Here is a 19,097-nt window from a genome sequence, read left to right as displayed (position 1 = left end):
ATATTTTCGTAATTGAGATATTCCGAAAGCAGTTTCGTAATCAATGAACACCAGGTATAATAGAGACTCTTGGAATTCATTGCTTTGCTCCAAGATGATATGGAGCATGACAATATGGTCCACAAAGGATCATCCGGCACGGAACCCAGTTTGCCGCCGTCGGAGAGTTGCGTCAATCCCTGTATCCGGTTAAGAATCATTTTGCAGATCACTATGAGAATGATACACAGCAGCATGATGTCCCGCCAATTAAGGCATACAATCAGATCACCATTCTTGGGTACCTTTATTAAGGACAGACTTGTTAGAATTCCAAAATGGCCGCCACAATGGCCAACTTTGACACCTACTCACGATTTCGAGAGCACAAATCTTTTCGTAAACAAAACCAGCGCACCTGAGCTTCTTATTTTAAGCTTATTACTAATGAGCAAGAACAGAATAATAAAATTGACTGTTGTTTGAAGCTTGCTTCTTGAGATTTGTGCGTCTGAAGTTCTGATGCACTGTTGAAGCGGGATTTAAAGAAGTTTGTCCTTACACGCCTTGTACTTAGTATTTATTTATCCACTGAAAAACCTCAATTGACTAGCGGAAGTTATAATCAATGAATCATATCCGATAAAGGTTCTTCGAAACAGATTACCCTAATACATATCGTTCATTTTGACAGCACTGACGATTACAGTGACATCGCTCGTAATCTTATCACAAGTCAAGTCAGTGTTATCGCAAATTGTGACATATAATGTGACGTTCATTGGTGGGACGTGCCAGTCATTTGCAAATCTGAAAACCTTCCCCATTTCAAGTGTTTTTGCCATCGAAAATGAAAGTTCAATTTTGCATAATTCTGCTCACAGCCAGCCTAGTGCTGGTAATCGGAGATATTTGCAATATTCGGTTGGGCCGACGTGAAACCGGTAAGTTTGCAGAGTCGAACATCATCTAAGCATATTAATGAATAATCCCGTTTCTTTATTAGGTGACTTCCAAATGTACACACTTCACGCCACTAAGGGACCTTTTTCTGAGGCGCAGAACCTATCACTGACGTTCGACTATCAGGTCAGCCCAGTGGACACAGTCGAAGTGACTTTCGTTGAGGTTAATACTAATCTGCAGGTGATGATTGAGTTCAATAGGGTCGTTTGAAGCACTAATCGGGACAGTTGAATTTTTATTTTCTTTGTAGAACCAATGCGTGGCAACTATGCCGGTCACTAATTTTAGTAGAGAATTTCAAATCACAATAACAACTGAGGAGCCTGTGACTGCATTCTACGGGTCAGCAACTATTTATGGAATACGACGGTTTTAAAACTGAAGTTTAAAATGCAATTTATATTGAGATATACATATATTTTAAAATTTGTGATTGAGGTTCATCGACTACAAGTCATTATTACAAATTCCCCTATTTTAGTCATCTTCATATCCATTCTTTAATAAAAATGTATGATCACAATACATGAAATACATTCGACTCTTGCAAGGCTTATAATTCTTAAATTGTTCATACATTGCTTAGCTTTAGGTATAAGTATATCGGCTCTAGAACCAATTATGGCACTACCTTAGGAAAGCTATTTATACAAAAATAACGAGAAGACCAATGAATGTCATGAATAAGTTAAAAGACAGCTTAGTTTACATACTTTACAGGAAAAATAAAGAAACGGAGCCAAAACTACTTTTAGTATTTATTACAGCGTGTACCAAAGATAGGAACCCTGTACCAGTTATAGTTACATTTTTTTACTTTGGTTCCTTTTCGCACTATTTGCATGCATTCCTTATGGTGTTAGTCATAACTGGAACACTATGGCGAAAAAGGGTGCAAGGAAGCCGAAATTTTAAGGAAAATGATTTATTTCTACCGTGATTTGAGGAAAATGTGGAGTTTAAATGAGTGCGACTATCTTTTGTGAACGTGATCTGTTTTTCACCAAATTTGTCTTGTTGTTTTATATCGTTAAAGGGTGAAAATCAACTATGACGAATAATTGGTACTATAGCCATAGTTGGTACCCTATTTTTTATTAAATAAATTTTGATGAAAAATGCTCAAAAATTAGACCATTTATCAGCCCTGGCGGAACCTTCAAATGTTCTACAAAAATGCTTCAAGTATGTATATCTTTCATTTAAGGGTTGAGCATATTGACTTTTCAAACATCGATTTTTTTGGGACAGCCTAGTGCTTATGCACATTAGTATGGGACAAACATCAAATTCTCGCTCCAGTCGACTTTTTGGATTCCATTTAGGTCCCATATGACCTGTGCAAAATTTCAGCGCAATCGGTAAAACTATAATTTAGCGCAAGCGGTTCAAAGTTTTCATAGGATTTACTATGGGAAAAGTTACACTTTCAGGTAAAAAATCCCAGAGGTCGCCCTTTGTCTCCTTAATTCAAATCGATCAACGCTTCTTGTAGATTAATCATTTATGAAACTTTCATTCGAAGACCACAAAACAATTGGATGCTTGTGGAAAAAGTTATTGATTTATTACCGATTAGTGATCCAACGAACGGCTTTTTGTTTTGTTTTATTAGCAGCACTGTAGCTGCTGCCTTGGCTGCTGCTGTTTCTGGGGGTGGTGATGCCTCCCGGCACTCCATGCAACAACGGCAGCAGCAGTGCTGCTGATAAAACAAAACAAAAAGCCGTTCGTTGGATCACTAATCGGTAATAAATCAATAACTTTTTCCACAATCATCCAATTGCTTTGTGGTCTTCGAAGGAAAGTTTCATAAATGATTATTCTACAAGAAGCCTTGATCGATTTGAATTAAGGAGACAAGGGGCGACCTCTGGGATTTTTTGTTTGAAAGTGTAACTTTTCCCATAGTAAATGATATGTAAACTTTGAACCGCTTGCGCTAAATTATAGTTTCACCGATTGCGCTGAAATTTTGTACAGTTCATATGGGACCTAAATGGGATCTAAAAAGTCGACTGGAGCGAGAATTTATTTTTCCATATAAGCGTGTCCCATACTAATGCACATACCGACTAACAATGTTAGATAGTCGTCGGCAAAACCAAGTAGGAAGACCGCTATTATTGAGTTGCCTTAATATCACATATGCTACAGGATTCCTCAAAAACGGGGGCGAGACTCCCCCTTGGGGGCATCCATAAACACTAAATTTCCTAATCGCTGTTTGACGAAATGTCGAATTGGAAACCATTGGAGTTATAGACTGTTTCAGAAATTATAAATACACTTTGTTTATTAAATTAAATGAACTATTCTAATATTTTTTACCAACTTGTTTCAGAGTATAGCAAATTGTACTCGATATTTTGATATTTCCTTTCAATTGCCTTGATATTTTAAAGAACAGTCCAGTTCTTTAACAAATAACTTAATTTTTCAAAATTGCATTTGCACAAAGGTGGTTTTTAATGATTTCAACATTATTTATCACTAAATACCAAACATTATACAGGGTTCCTGATTTCCACTTTTCATCTTCTTCCACATTCGAAGACAGTCAGCAGCGAATGGGTGTCGCTTTAGTTTGTGTGTATGCTTGTCAGCGACGACAGTAAACTCCGGCGAACGGTGGCCACACTTGGAAATAACTCATTCGTCCACATTCGCATCGCAAGCGAATGCGATTCGTGAGTGATGCGATTGATATTGTGCATACGAATTTTGGATGTTTTCGAATTATTTTTTTGCTAATCTAGCATTTCAGCAACAATACAGTAAAAATGTATGCATTACATGCAGAAATTCTCTTCTACTTATCACTCACTCACCAGCATTCTTCACCATTCGCCATTCATTCATTCGCTTGCGATCCAAACTGCGACGAATGGCAACGAATATTAATGTCAAGCAGCTGGCTCATCACTTCCCACTGGTGATGGGGTTGCGTGTTTGATCACGACGATCCGTTTGCTGCATCTTTCTCGATTCGCCTCGGCAAAGAGGAGTGAATATGAATGGAGTGAGGCGAATATACCGATCCTTGAAATTATATAAATTTTTATCACATTCGCCTTCTCAACAAGTTGTCTGAGTAATGCCTTCATCAAAATTTAGGAAAAATCGATAAAGGCATTCCAACAACATTTTTTCGGAGATCAAGTTTCTTAATTTTTAAGGTTTTCTACGGAACATAAGAACTACCACACTGTTTCTCAACTTTCCTGAACGCATTTTATATAAACAAACTTATTTTTCAGCTCATTCGATCCTTCAGATGGCAAAGCTTGTCATACCATAAAAACGAATGCAGTAAGCAGTAATTAAGACATTCGTTTGCTTAACGTTTGTAGGTGTTGTTGAGATATTTGAAACAAAAAAAATGTATTCAGAAGGCCCGTAATGGTGGTACTTGATCAAATATTCCAGTAAAAATTACTCTTACCAATCGAGAAATATCTTTTATTATCGATACAGCCATTTTTATTGTGTTTGAAAATTAAATATTGTATCTGTGAGATTCTTTTCTTTTCTACTATGCTACATTTTTTGACCACTTTGTGCAACTTCAAATTTTAATCATCTAGTTTACAGAGCCCTATGTTTTAACTTTTACCAGAAACATCAAAAAAATTGGTATTATTTGCTTCGTTAGCATGTTTACTATAAGAGCTAGAAGAATCTTTTTTGGATATTATGCTCAAATTGAAATTGCAGTTAATCGTTAGTGTATTTATAATTTCTGAAACAGTCTATATACCATGACTCCGTGCGGCTTCCAATATGGCATCGAAAGACACGTTGTCAAAGGCACCCTCGATATCTAAGAAAACACCCAAACAAGATTGATTTTGAATGAATGCTTTCTTGGTGTCGTACACAACTTTGTGTAAAAGAGACACATTCAGTGGACTTGCCACATTGATAAGCATGTTGGTTCATATGAAGAGGCACGTTGGCCAGATGAACATCACTGATGTGATGATCGACAATGCGTTCTAAGCATTTCAGAAGAAAAGAGGTTAAACTTATAGGCCTGAAGCTTTTTGCTTCTTCATACGACACACTTTCGGAATAAACTTTACAGTAATATCCAACCATGACTCGGAAATATATCCTGTAGGTATAGAAGAACTGCAAACAAGGAGTTTTTTTTTAAACATGTTTGAAAAAATCAAATCTTTTCTGAAGCAAAATAGGATAAATCCCATCTGCCGCAGGAGATTTGAAAGGGGCAAAGCTATTTAGTGTCCACTCAAGCGATTCTAAAGTTATGATACTCCGAGCCAAAGCTAGACAATCATAACTACAAGAAAATACATCAGGCTCATCCGAATATAATATCCACACATCCAGGGAAGTGTGTACTGAATAAGCATTCCACAACATTCTTAGGAAGTGAAATCGCCATTTGGCAAACGAAGTTGGTACACTCGGAAATCCTTAGATTTTGTAGGAATTTGGTTCAATCTACTGACTTCACTCAAAGTGGAAACATTATTGGTACAAACGTTTTTCAAGCCGGATCGTTCAGCAGACCGAAAAGCTTTCTGGTTGGCCTTGCGAGCTGACCTGAACGCCTCCGAACCAGCTGAACGTCATCTGCTCCAACTATTTTTACATTGTTTCCTGAGCATCGTCAGATAAGAGTTCCACCACGATTGCAAAAGCCGTTGAACTAAAAGTGATTCCGAAGTCATGTACCAAAAACGACACAAAAGTTAGACAGCTACACAAAACAATTGACAAAAAAACGAAAGTAATTATTTTCCCCTCGTGAACTGTACGCGTGCATGGTAGCAGGGAGACTAAGGTAATGCGCAACAAAGTGGACAGGACGAGATCAATCGGGTGCGCGCGAAGTGTGTACGAATATTCATCGACTCTACCACAACCTCTGAGGAAGATAAATTGCCTTATTTATGTTTCGAAGGAAAGCAAAAAATGGTCTGCATGAAATTAAAAAAGTAATGGGATGCATATGAAAAAGATAAGTTAACTAAAAAAAACATAGAATCAATGAAATAGTCCGACACGAATGCAATAATAATAATAATAATAATAATATTAATAATAATAATGAAATAGTTATTATTTTATCACTAACGTTTTTCAAACTTCATTATATTAGTCATAAATGATCAAAGAAGAATAACCTGATAACCTGATCTTTTTCAAGTTTTGACCACTGATACACAACTAGTTGATCAACTTACAGTGAAAATTTGAGAATATTTGATGCACTTTTCGGGAAGTTACAGATAGTTGAACATTTTTTGAAAAGTAAAAATTTTGCATGTCCCGATTGTTTTGACTGTTCCCATACATGAGCAAAATGTCATTTGAATTGAAAAAGGTTGCGTCTACGCGATTCGTGCATTGCTCTATTCGTTGAGCAACCTGCATTGAATCATATCCGGTAATGCTTCTGATTGCGAGAAAATTTATCGCATTTTTGTTTTGCTTTATTTAGATGATTGACGAAAACTAGATAAAAAAAGGTTGATAGATACCGAAAGCTTGGTATCTCATTGTATCACAAAGTAATCTTATCATTCATCGACGTTATCGTAAATTTCGACGTATATATTCATTGACGGGAGGTTTCAGTCACTGACAAGTTGCTAGATCTACCTCATTACAATAGTTTTAACAGTGAACAATGAAAGCTCCGATTTGTATATTACTCTTAGCTGCCAGCTTGGGGCTGGTTTTGGGTGGTGCCTGCAATATAGGAGTCGGTCAACGGCAATCCGGTAAGTTTGTGGAATTGAATGAAAGTAAAGTACATAGAACAACAATCATTTTTCAATAGGTGAATTCCAAATGTATACGATACATGCCGCTAAGGGACCTCTAGCCGAGGCGCAGATCATATCGCTGACATTCGACTATCAGGTCAACCCAATCGACACGGTTGAAATAACTTACGTTGACATCAACACTTCTTTACAGGTGATGATTAAATTCAGGAGTGAAATACGAAGTACAAATGTACATTGTTTTTCTTATTCTTTGTAGAACCAATGCTCGACCAGTTTTCCCACTGCAGGGTTTGGTAGAGAATTTCAAATCACTGTGTCAACCATGAGTCCCGTTACCGAATTCTCTGGGTCAGCAACTGTGTACGGAGTACGAAGGATCCAAAACTAATGGATCAAAATGATGATTTTTTAGAGTTGATTTTAAGAGTTTAAAGCAATAATGTCTACCGTTACTCATTTACTGTAGACGCTTTGTGCATGTAAGTAAAAGAATTCTCTAAACTTCCAGTAGAAAAAAAACAATTAAAAAACTTCGATCACAATGTTTCCTTTACATATTACCATACTATGAGTTACGTTCGTTTATCCATGTTTTTATTGTCATAATTGAGTTATCGGCATCCAACCAAATGCAACATTTTCTTCCCTTTTTTTCTTTTACATAGGTAACGATATGCAATGATTCTCCGGAAAAAAAATAGGGAAAAACACACTGCCACTCCAGACGGTGTTTGTTTACACAAGACTCGATGCATATTGCATTTCTCCACCATTCGATTCTAAAGAAGGTGTGGTAGCTGTAATTTTTTCGCCATTTACCGCATCAGTTCTTCGGCATAATACAGTCTGGACCAGTGTTTCACAATTCTTCGTACACAACCTACAAGTTGTTAGGGTTTATCCTCAATATCGTAGTATATTTTATTAGCTTCTTCTTTTGTTTCATACTGACCTAATGTCCCACCTGTGACAGAGCTTGCTTCTAAGCTCAGCGTTTTTAGAAGTACACAGTTATTGACTGAGAGGATTCTTTGAAAATTGACCATTTTTGTATTGTGTGGCAGCAACAAATGTATGAGACTCGATGCTCAAGGAAGTCAACATTCACACAACAAAATACATACGAAAAGATCCTGGAATTAGGAAGGTTTTAATGTTTTAAATGCAGGAAACAATCTGTAAAACCAATGCGATAACCCCTGTTCTGAATCCCCCGCACCATTGCAACACCGGACTCCATAACACGTTTAATTAGAGAAATACGCACATTCTACCGCGAATGCTCAACATCCACTTGAGTGAATCTGCATCGTGCCAAGTTTTTCCTCACCATTGAAGCACCGCACAGTCGCCGTGTAGCTGCGCTCAAGTTCGAGATAACGAGACACTCGTTGTTCGCCGATGGGTTACGTGTTATTCCTACAAGCACTGGCTGTGGCCGTTGTTGTCTATCGGCCTGACACACCCCCACTTTGGTGGGGAATTGCTCACAACGGTCGTTTGGATACCGCAATAGGCAGACGCCTGTGAAAAAAAGGGTCTCACTTCATGGAAAAAGGATGCCTTATTATTTGTTTGCTGTTAGGCTCGGATGCCATCATTATGTAGCATTTTTTCACGTTTCGGTGAAAATGTCAACCCTCGAGTGGCTTGTTTTATCCGCTTTACAAGTATTCGGGATCTCTTATCTTCTTTCAGGCGTGCATCCGCGATATGCTTTTGTGCTTAGAGATCTACGAGTACTTCCGCAGTCAAGATTAAAAATCTTCACGTTAACCAACTGTCCTAACGCCTTGCCACCCACTTCAAACCCACCGCAATTTGTCGACGGTCTTGAGCTTATTTTTTGTGTTACTCATAAACATCCAGTTTCCACATTTACAAGAAAAGATGCATTCAATGGCTCCAAATGATTTTTTAGACAATTTAGACAACCCCGGTTGGAACCATGGTCCTAGCTGGCAGGGATGGCGGTGGGTGTGGCTTCGGCAAGCCTAAGCGTCGGTTCTCCCGGTTAGAAGCAGCTCACAACAGTGTCATTTCTCCATGTTAGTTACGCTGATCTACATCCTACCATCTACACCACAGCTCCACCAATATACGAGAACTGGGAACAGCGCGATCGGTTGCTAGCCGATCGACGAAAGAATACCAAGTTTGAGGATCATCGACTCTTAAACTTCAACGTAATCAACGTGTACAGCGCATATTCCAGAAGCCCACTACGCGCTGCTCAAAGAATACAATAGCTACCTAAGCCATGCCATCACGTTTTCCTAGGAAATCTAGGTTAGGAAAAATCGGAATGTGAAACTACTCCAAGAATATGGCCATTTGTATCAACACAGTAAACGAAAGCGATAATCGATCACATTTTTATGGTTGGACAGCACTTCTTCGACATTGTCGGCGACAAGACCTTTCATGGTGCTCTAACATCGACTCTGACGACTACCTAGAAATAGTCAAGCAGTTCACAAAACTCTCCGCCATCAGCAATGTACAATACTGACGACCTCCAAAGTGAAACTAGAGCAAACACGCAGAATCTCGAAATAGGGTTGCCAGGCGAGGTCCCCTTTTGTGGACTGCTTGAATATAGTTGAAGCAACCATAAACGTCGTAACCGAGAGCACGTACGCGACGTGAAACGCAGTTGATGAAACGACTTGTTCAAATGAAGAGAGATTTTGGAGGCGAATAACGCAGCGTCTTGAGTTTATTTTTGTGTGACTCATAAACATCCAGGTTCCACATTTACAAGAAAAGATGCATTAAATGGCTTGAAATGATTTTTTTTAGACAATTTAGTCAGTCCCGGTTGGAATCATGGTCCTAGCTGGCAGGGACAGGGGTGCAAGCTGACTGTTAACTGGGAACAATTTTCGCCTACACTCTATCATGTTTTAGAACCAGTAAAAAGACGTAACTATCAAACAAGAAAAGTTCAATTTTCGATTGCAAAACTGAATTTAATACCTTTTTATCATGCTGAAAGCAAGTCAATATGTGATTCGAACATAAAGATTGTTATATTCAGCATATTAGATTGAAAAATTTCATTCCGAAATAATCAGTGTTCTGTTTTGACCATTAAGAAATATTAGCCTCTACTCTCGCTTGTTATTGTTGTTGCTTTGTTTGGAGTGCGAAAATCGGCTATAAATTGAAAACTCCCTGGGCGATTATTTTTCTCAAATGAGAGGATAGTTTAACACTATGACTCAAGAAATTTCAATAATTACCGAAATCAGGGGGGGGGGGGCAGGGATGGCGGTGGGTGTGGCTTCAGCAAGCCTAAGGGTACGGCCAGAGTGGACGCGTCACGCGACGCGACGCGGACTTCTCAGAAGCAGCTCACAACAGTGTCATTTCTCCATGTTAGTTACACTGATCTACGTCCTACCATCTACCTACCACAGCTCCACCAATATACGAGAGCTGGGAACAGCGCGATCGGTTGCTAGCCGATCGACGAAAGAATATCAAGTTTGGGGATCATCGACTCTTAAACTTCAACGTAATCAACGTGTACAGCGCATATTCCAGAAGCCCACTACGCACTACTCAAAGAGTACAATAGCCACTTAAGCCATGCCGTCGACGTTTTCCTAGGAAACCTAGGCTTGAAAAATCGGAATGTAAAACTACTCCAAGATTATGACCATTTATATCAACACAGTAAACGACAGCGATAAATCGATCACATTTTTATGGTTGGACAGCACTTCTTCGACATTGTCGGCGACAAGACCTTTCATGGTGCTCTAACATCGACTCTGACGACTACCTAGAAATAGTCAAGCAGTTCACAAAACTCTCCGCCATCAGCAATGTACAATACTGACGACCGCCAAAGTGAAACTAGAGCAAACACGCAGAATCTCGAAGTAGGGTTGCCAGGCGAGGTCCCCTTTTGTGGACTGCTTGAATATAGTTGAAGCAACCATGAAGGTTGTAACCGAGAGCACGTACGCGACGTGAAACGCAGTTGATGAAACGACTTGTTCAAATGAAGAGAGATTTTGGAGGCGAATAACGCAGCGCCAGCGTGGACAACACCGGACTCGTCGGAATGTGGTGATAGTATACATTAGGCCTGTCCACCTTTTCAAAAATGTTCTCTGATTCTCAAGTCCACCTCCATATTTTGATTGGCATCCTAAAAGAACTCCTACAGCATTGGTGTCAAAGAAGCAAATAACCAAAAAACATTGAAAAATATGATGCCGTTTTGAAAAATCCAACATATTACGTATAGGGTAAGTGTGCCCATCGTTGTGGTATTAAGGTAAATTCAATTTAAAAACAATGATCTACCATCTAATGAAGGGTTGCAAAACGTTAGTTTGTAGTCTTCTATCTGAATTTGCTTGGAAAAATATAAAAACTATCATTTCTCTCTGTTTTCGATCATAAATCGCTTACCAAAACATTAGGCACACTGTTCCTATTATGGAGGTTGTTGAGAACCACTGGATTGGCTCTCATGCTCTCGTCGTTCTGCGTGCTCGCCGATAGCATTTCGTTATGCCTTCGGTCGATGCATAATCGCAGAGTTTAATTTAGAAGTAATGTAGCCTTCGTGTAGTAACGTGTCGTCCTGTAATGTAATTTTATTAGTGTAAATAAAGTTATGTTTTAATTTGTTATTCGCTACACCTGGGAGTTTCAATAGACAGTTATGTCTCCCGGCCACCCCGAACTCCAGTCGTAACAGTGGCGACGAGAAATCCGTGCGTGCAGTGAGGACCCGCGACACGTTAAGTTTTCCGCGGAGGAGAAGATGGGCGACGGCCAGACAATGGACATCGGGCGGAGTGAACAAGCACAGCGCCAGCATTTAGATTCAATGGCTGGAAAGGATCTGCACCAGCGTCAGGTGGATCAGTGACAACACTCGCCGGTTCTGAGGTCAGTATACCAGAACCAAAATGCTCCATTCCCATCAGTGCCCGTGGAAATCCGTCCTCAGCAGCAGCACCAGTGCATCAATCAACCCTCGCATCAAACCCCAGCTGGAATCAGTGAATGGCCCATTGATTCGCTACCATATGATGGGCAGTCAGCGGTACAAGCACCACCGCCGCCATCATCGTCAGGCCGGTTTCCACTCGATCGAGAGCAGTACCTCGATGGGCAGTTTCGGCAGATGCGAGAAGCCAGCGAGAAATACTTTGATAGTATGAATCGGCTGATGGAGCTCCAATATCAAGCTTATGTGGAGCGGATGAAAACAATCAACCAGCAGACGCAGTTGATGTTTTCTCTTTGTTGGGCTGCTCGAGTACCACAGCCAACATACGAGTCTTCCCCGGCCAGCACACAACAAGAGGGAACACAACACAAGGCTTCGTATCCAAATGATGTCGACATTACGGCGGCGGTAATAAATGAAGTGCAACCGCGGCAGCCACGAGTGGATCAGCTGATTATTCCAGTGTCGACGCTTCGTTGTGATGAGCAACAGCAGCAGAGCCAAGAAATAAAAAAGCCTATTGCAGTGTTGCCACATTTTTTTCGGTTTTCATCTGTGATTTTGGCCCAAAAAATCTTAATTATCTGTAGTTAATTTAAAAAATCTTGCATGAAATCTGTGATGTGGAAATGCTTATAAAAATTGAGGAAAACTGTAACAAAATTGTTATTACATTCAGAAATGAATTACATAACTTCGAAAAATGATGTTTTTGGTTAAATAAATGTCTTTGAGGATGTTGAGAGGTCTTAATGCAACTGTTCGAAATTGAAGCTGCAAAGTTCTTTAAAGTGATCTTATACTTATGATAGCAGCCTTATGCTACGTTCTCACTGCGCTTTTTGTTTTCCAAAATCAGGCGGAGAAACTGATTAAAAAACGTTTATTTTTGTGGATATTTAGTCTGTATAACAATAATCTGAATTTAATAATTATTCTAGAAACTCTCCAGAAGTACCCCAGGAACTCCTCCAGGAGATCTCAGAGTATTTTTCCTGAAATTCCCAGGGAGTTTCTCTAAATTCCAATTTAGAAATTGCTCTTCAAGTTCTCCGGGAATTCCTCCAAGAGTTCTCTAACAATTGCAAGACCATGAATTACTTCAGGAATTCTCTGCAAATTTTCTGGGAATCCCTCCATGGCTTAACCAGGAATACTTCCAGGAATTTCAGGAGAACTCCTGAAGAAATTCTGGATGAATTCATTCTCCGAATCAACTTCAGAAAGTTATCGGGAAATCATCCAGTATTTCCAGTAATTGTGCATGCATCCTTCCAGGATTTCCCTGAGATTTTTTCCAGAATGTTTTCAGAAATTTCTCTAGGAGTTCCCCGGGAATATTTTTACTAAGCGGAATATTTTTACTACGAAAATTGCTTCTGAGTTCCCAGAGAATTCCTGCAGGAGGTTCTCGAAGATTTCCCCAGCAGTGTATTTGGAGAATATTTCTTGGGAAATAGTGTAGCAGTTCCTCGAGAAATCCTGTAGGAATGCCTCAAGAATTTCTTCATGAGTTCTTCAGGAATTCCCCTAAAACTTGCACGGGAATTTCTCAAGTATTTGCTAGGAAATTCAGGAATACTGAAAGAAGTTCCTGGCAAATTTCTCCAAGAAATAAAAGAAATGTCATCCAGCTTCGGAAAATCAACCAGAAGTTCCTAAGAAATTCCTTCTGGAATTTATCGGAAATACTTCTAAGAGTTCCTTGAGGATACGCTCAAAAGTTCTACGGGAATTTCTACAGGAGTTCTTCTGAAATTTCTAAACCAGTTTTAGGAAATTCCCCAGGAATTCCCCGGCAATTTCTCCCAGGAGCTCCCGGGAAATTCATTCATTCCAGGAATTTCCGCAGGAGCTTCTCTGAAATTTCTCCAGAAGTTGCTCGAGAATTCCTCCAGGAGTTCTTCCAGGATTGCGTCAGGGATTTCGTCCAGGAAACTCTTGAGAATTCGTCCAGGAGTTCCTTGGGAATTGCCTTAAACAATCTCAAATATTCAGCTAAGTTTGCCAATATAAAATAGGTTGACGATTGCTCTTGGCCTTCGCAGTTTTGTAGGAGATATCTTTGTTTGGTAAAATGTAAGATGAACCTGAATCAAATAGGTATAAATATGAAAATGAAGATTATTATTCGATATCGATTCCAAGATTTGTTTAAAGCCTAGAAATCTTAAAAAATCTTTATTGTCGCAAAAATCTGTGATCTGTGATCACAGATATCTGTAGGAAAAAGATGGAAAAAATCTGTGTTATTCTAGATAAATCTGTGTATGTGGCATCACTGGCCTATTGTCGTACCTGCAGCACCCGACGGCAGTAGTGAAGTAGGTTTGGAACACGCTCAGCAGAACGAGCAAGCAGCAGGGGTGTTCAAGTCGTGCATTGTCGGTTCACTTCGGAAAGTAGAAATTGTTTCCGATAAGCACCCACCGATCGGAGCGATCGAGTCGGATCGAAAGTTCGTCCAATACTTTCTGGATCGACATGGGCATCGGATGGATTTGGCACGTGGACGTCCCTCAAAATGCAGCGACGTCTTTGAGTGGATGGTACACAATGGTGGAGTTAGGATCAAGCTCCGGTCTTGCGTACATCAGTTTTCATCAACCCGATCACCGGCAACGCTAACACCAACGTCCACCATCATCGCTCTTCCTGCGCCAGAAGACCGCTGCAATGGTTTATCGCCAAACCAATTAGAGGGGGAGATGTTGAGAACCACTGGATTGGCTCTCATGCTCTCGTCGTTCTGCGTGCTCGCCGATAGCATTTCGTTATGCCTTCGGTCGATGCACAATCGCAGAGTTTAATTTAGAAGTAATGTAGCCTTCGTGTAGTAACGTGTCGTCCTGTAATGTAATTTTATTAGTGTAAATAAAGTTATGTTTTAATTTGTTATTCGCTACACCTGGGAGTTTCAATAGACAGTTATGTCTCCCGGCCACCCCGAACTCCAGGTCGTAACAGAGGTAAAATTTAATTTTGGTTCCTATTGTTGCGGTATCCCATTGAAATCATATGGATACCACAACATTAGGAACACTGCCGCAACAATAGGAACACAGCAGCAAAAAATTTAAGGAAAATATTTTTTTTAATAGGTTTTTGGGCAAATCTTGAGCACACAAATGGTGCAATCTCATATTTTAAGCATAATACATCTATTAAAAATGCCTTTTGGTAACATTTCAGTCGAAAAAGTGCTCAATTGCCACTACCGCAACATTGGGTACTACCACAACAAAAGGAACAATTATCCTATTAGGGTGTTTCAGAACGAACTATATGAGAAATTCAACTTTTTAAGGTTTTTCTGATTACAAATGTGATAATTACATATTTTTCCTTCAATTTTATTGGCACACGTTGTTTGGAGAAGTTGTAACAAAAAAGTATAGCTTTCAATTTCTGCCGAAAGAATTAAATTTTGACAAGTTTTAGTGTAGTTATGATTTTTTGAAGTTCAAAAATAGTCGAAAAACACAAAATTGATTTGATGCACCTCTTAATTTCAATGGATTTGGCTGAAATGTTGACCGGTTACTTTTTTTAGGATGCCAATTAGGTGGACTTGAGAATCAGAGAACATTTTTGAAAAGGTGGACAGGCCTAGTATACATCCTTGCCTCACTCCAGCAACGACCCGGATGGGGTCGGACAAAACACCGTTATGTAGTACTCTGCACGATTGATAAGAGGCCCTGTACTGTGCTTCAATGAGGCCGATGATTTTCTCAGGGAGACCCTTGCGCCTGATGGCATCCCGCATGTTTCCGTGAAAGCTTTTTCGTAATCAATGAACATCAGGTAGAGAGACTCTTGGAATTCATTGATTTGCTCCAGGATGATACAGAGCGTGACAATATGGTCCACACAGGATCGTCTGGAAAGGATTCCTGCTTGCTGCCGGAGAGTTGCGTCAATCTTCTCCTGTATCCGGTTAAGGATCACTTTGCACAGATGACTTTGAGAACGATACCTTAGGTACTTTTACTAAGACGCTTTGCATCCAGTCGGCCGGAAATGTTGCGGTTTCCCATATGTTGCAGAATAATTAATGCAGTAGTTGTGCGAATACTACGAGGTCAGTGTTGCGATATCGCCAATAAAACTGAAATTTTGCTAGCTGCTACTGCACAGCTTCAAAGCTGCAATTATATTTACGAATCAAATAAAGGGTCAGTTTTTTACATTTGTGGTACTTACATTTCAGTGTAATTACTATATTCTACTTCGAATAGAACAGTTTTAGGCTGTGCCTTTGCGATATCTTTTGTCGATAACTGTGAATTTAGGTTTCATTTGAATTAAGATAGAACGTTGAATGAAATAAATGCTTACCTACCAAATAACATTATGATAGTATACGAATTCAATTTATAAAGAAAGAACTTCAAATAAAGAATTTATAATCAATAATCTAGGGAAACTTCAATTTCAACGTAATCGGATTCTCATACTTTTCTTTTGATGCAGGTACTTCAAATTTGCAGATCATCATCGGTTGACGTATTTGCCTGACAATCCTGTCCTGTAGGATAGAGGGAGTGCCCGGTCGCACTATTTACCATTGTCGACCCAGTGGTTCCCGCAACATCCCCCGACCCGTGTGATCCGGTACTACCTCGAACGTCTAACACTGCTATCTTAGCTGCTGGTCTCAAGAGGATTCCCTTAGCGGTTTGAATCTTCGCTTTCCGAACTTGTCCATCTGGAGCAACAAAAATCTCAACTATTTTTCCTTTCAACCACTCGTTTCTCGGTGAATTGCTATCTACCACAATCACCGTATCGTCCACTTGAATCGGCTTCACCCGCTCGAACCACTTGGACCGCCTTGTCAATACCGGTAGATATTCCCGTATCCATCGACGCCAAAATTCGTCAATCGTCCACTGAGCCAACGTCCAACTATCTCGGAGGGCGCAACTATATTGTAGCGGTTGAACTGATGGTTGGATAACTCCCTGCGTACCATATAAAAGGAAATGGCTTGGTGTAAGCGCCTCTTGGTCGGATGATTCAAGTGCAATGTAGGTCAGGGGCCGTGAATTGACTACTGATTCGGCCTCCAGGACAATAGTTTCAAAGGTCTCCTCATTTGGATGGCGTTGACTCGATCCAATGGCCTGCATAGCAGTTTTGACCGATCGCACCATTCTCTCCCATAGTCCACCCATGTGTGGTGCTGCGGGTGGGTTGAATACCCATTTCGTCCGGGCGTTCGTGAATGTTCCTGCGCAACCTTCGTTGATCATCCGTATCTCCTTCCGTAGTTGCCGGTTCGCGCCAACAAAACAGGTACCGTTGTCGCTATATACCTCGAGAGGTGCTCCGCGTCGAGCCACGAATCGTCGAAAAGCCTTGATACACGAACTGGTCGATAAATTGTGTACCACCTCCATATGGACTGCTCTTATGCTCAAACACGTGAATAAGGCAATCCAACGCTTAACTTGCTTCCGTCCTACCGTGACTAACATAGGGCCAAAATAGTCGACCCCAATGTACGCAAAGGGTTTCACAAAAGCAGTTAGTCGTGCTCTTGGTAATGGCGCCATTTGCGGAACTTGTGGAACAGCTTTCAAATTTTTACAGTACTGACATTCGGATACCACCTTTCTCACAATGCGGCGTAGTGCTGGAATATAGTATCGCTGCCTCATGTCATTCACCACCGTTTCGTTATTGGCGTGCAGTAAACGGCGGTGATGGCTATCTGTGAGAAGACGTGTCACTTTGTGATTTTTCGGCAAAATGATGGGATATTTTGCTTCGTATGGAACAAAGGGAGCAGCTCCAATTCGGCTACCCATCCGTATAACTCCGGCTTGGTCCAAGAATGGAGACAACTTATACAGCAAACTGGCTTTGTTCACAATTGGCTTGATTGTCCCGTCACTGCTCGTCCCCAGTATACGATATTCCACCGCAAATGCTTCCTTCTGGACTTGCTTCAATAGAAGATTCTCTGCTTCCACGAATTCCTTGGAAGACAACCAGGCTTGCGATCGGTCTTCTGTTTTAAAGTTCTTCCACTTATTAACTGCTCTACAAACAAATCCAGCCGTCCGGAGTAGACGATGCCAACTTGAAAATCGGTTCACATCGATGACAGTATAGGACGATTCTTCTAGGTGATGAAGTAGATGACCCATCTGTTCTTCTGTAGTTTCCTTCGTCTTCGGCTGAACTGGCCATGTTGATTCAGTTTGACAAAGAAACTTCGGCCCGCTGAACCAAACACCTTCCTTGGTGAAATCAGGATTGCCTTTCCATTTTGTTGCATCATCGATCACGTTGAGCTTTGACGGTACGTATTTCCACTCGTTGGCCTTGGTTAGTGATAGAATTTCGCCTACCCGTAGAGCGACGTATTGATGGTAGCGAAAACTATCTGCGTGGATCCAAGAGAGTACTGTGGATGAATCCGACCAAAACATTCGCCGTCTTACCGGTAATGTTAGATTTTTGCACACATGGTCCATCAACCGGGCTCCAATCAATGCAGCCTGGAGCTCTAACCGTGGTATGGAAAGTGGTTTCAGCGGGGCTACTTTAGTTTTGGCAATGATTAGGGAACACTGTAAACCTGATTCGCCAATCGTCCGTAGATAAATAGCGCACGCATAAGCGTGTTGACTGGCATCAACGAACGCGTGCAATTCCGACGATCTATCTTTATCTGTACGGGTACGGCCAAGTATACATCGGGGAATTTGGATTTTGTTCAGGTGTTCCAGGCAGGATTGCCATGCAGTCCAGCTCTGTTGCAGGCATTCTGGAATAGGTTCGTCCCAATTAGTTCCTGCTCTCCATATGTGCTGCATGATTATTTTTCCATGTATGGTGTAATGGGCTATTAATCCCAAGGGGTCAAAAACGCTCATGATGATCCGGAGCACTTGTCGCTTTGTAGGGACCTGATATTGCGTTATATCGGTATTCGAGGGGCAGGCGAACGTGAAGAGGTCCAGCGTCGGCATCCAATACATACCAAGGACCCGTTCCGATTCCGAATCTAGATTAAGATTCTTGTTATCAGTCGCATGTAGCACGCCAAGCCCACTCAAAACTTCTGGTGAATTGGAAACGAACTGACGTAATTCAAATCCTCCATTCGCATGGATGTCTTTGACGTGGTTCATCAGTTCGATTGCTTCCTGTGCGGTGTCCACGCTGTCGAGGTAATCATCGACATAATGGTTGTCGATGATCGCCCTTGCGGCACGAGGATAACTGGCGGAGAACTCCTCCGCATTTTTGTTCTTAACGAACTGTGCAATACAAGGAGAGCAGGATGCTCCAAATATAGCAACATCCATGATGTACACTCTGGGCTGTTCTTCCGGATGGTCTCTCCATAGAAAGCGCAAGTATTGTTTGTCGGTGGACCGTATAGCAATCTG

The 19,097-nt window shown here is 40.7% G+C and overlaps 3 protein-coding genes across 3 annotated transcripts in view; 2 read left to right on the top strand and 1 right to left on the bottom strand.

Moving 5' to 3' along the window:
- Window positions 1-19,097, bottom strand: part of LOC109430330 (tubby-related protein 4) — a gene marked incomplete in the record, with an annotated part of 266,514 nt that overhangs the window by 115,811 nt on the left and 131,606 nt on the right.
- Window positions 759-1,693, top strand: LOC109412442 (uncharacterized). Its single transcript, XM_019686081.3, has 3 exons — window positions 759-923; window positions 986-1,125; window positions 1,196-1,693. The coding sequence occupies exons 1-3, from the start codon at window positions 830-832 to the stop codon at window positions 1,319-1,321; spliced, it is 360 nt and encodes a 119-aa protein (XP_019541626.3). The 5' UTR covers window positions 759-829; the 3' UTR covers window positions 1,322-1,693.
- LOC109430335 (uncharacterized) lies at window positions 6,253-7,244 on the top strand. Its single transcript, XM_019706391.3, has 3 exons — window positions 6,253-6,701; window positions 6,761-6,900; window positions 6,967-7,244. The coding sequence occupies exons 1-3, from the start codon at window positions 6,608-6,610 to the stop codon at window positions 7,096-7,098; spliced, it is 366 nt and encodes a 121-aa protein (XP_019561936.3). The 5' UTR covers window positions 6,253-6,607; the 3' UTR covers window positions 7,099-7,244.

The sequence above is a fragment of the Aedes albopictus genome, chromosome 1 (assembly GCF_035046485.1).
Source record: "Aedes albopictus strain Foshan chromosome 1, AalbF5, whole genome shotgun sequence".
NCBI classification, from domain to species: Eukaryota; Metazoa; Arthropoda; class Insecta; order Diptera; family Culicidae; genus Aedes; species Aedes albopictus.
The sequence above is the reverse complement of the archived record's forward strand: the minus strand, read 5'-3'. Positions and strand labels throughout refer to the sequence as shown.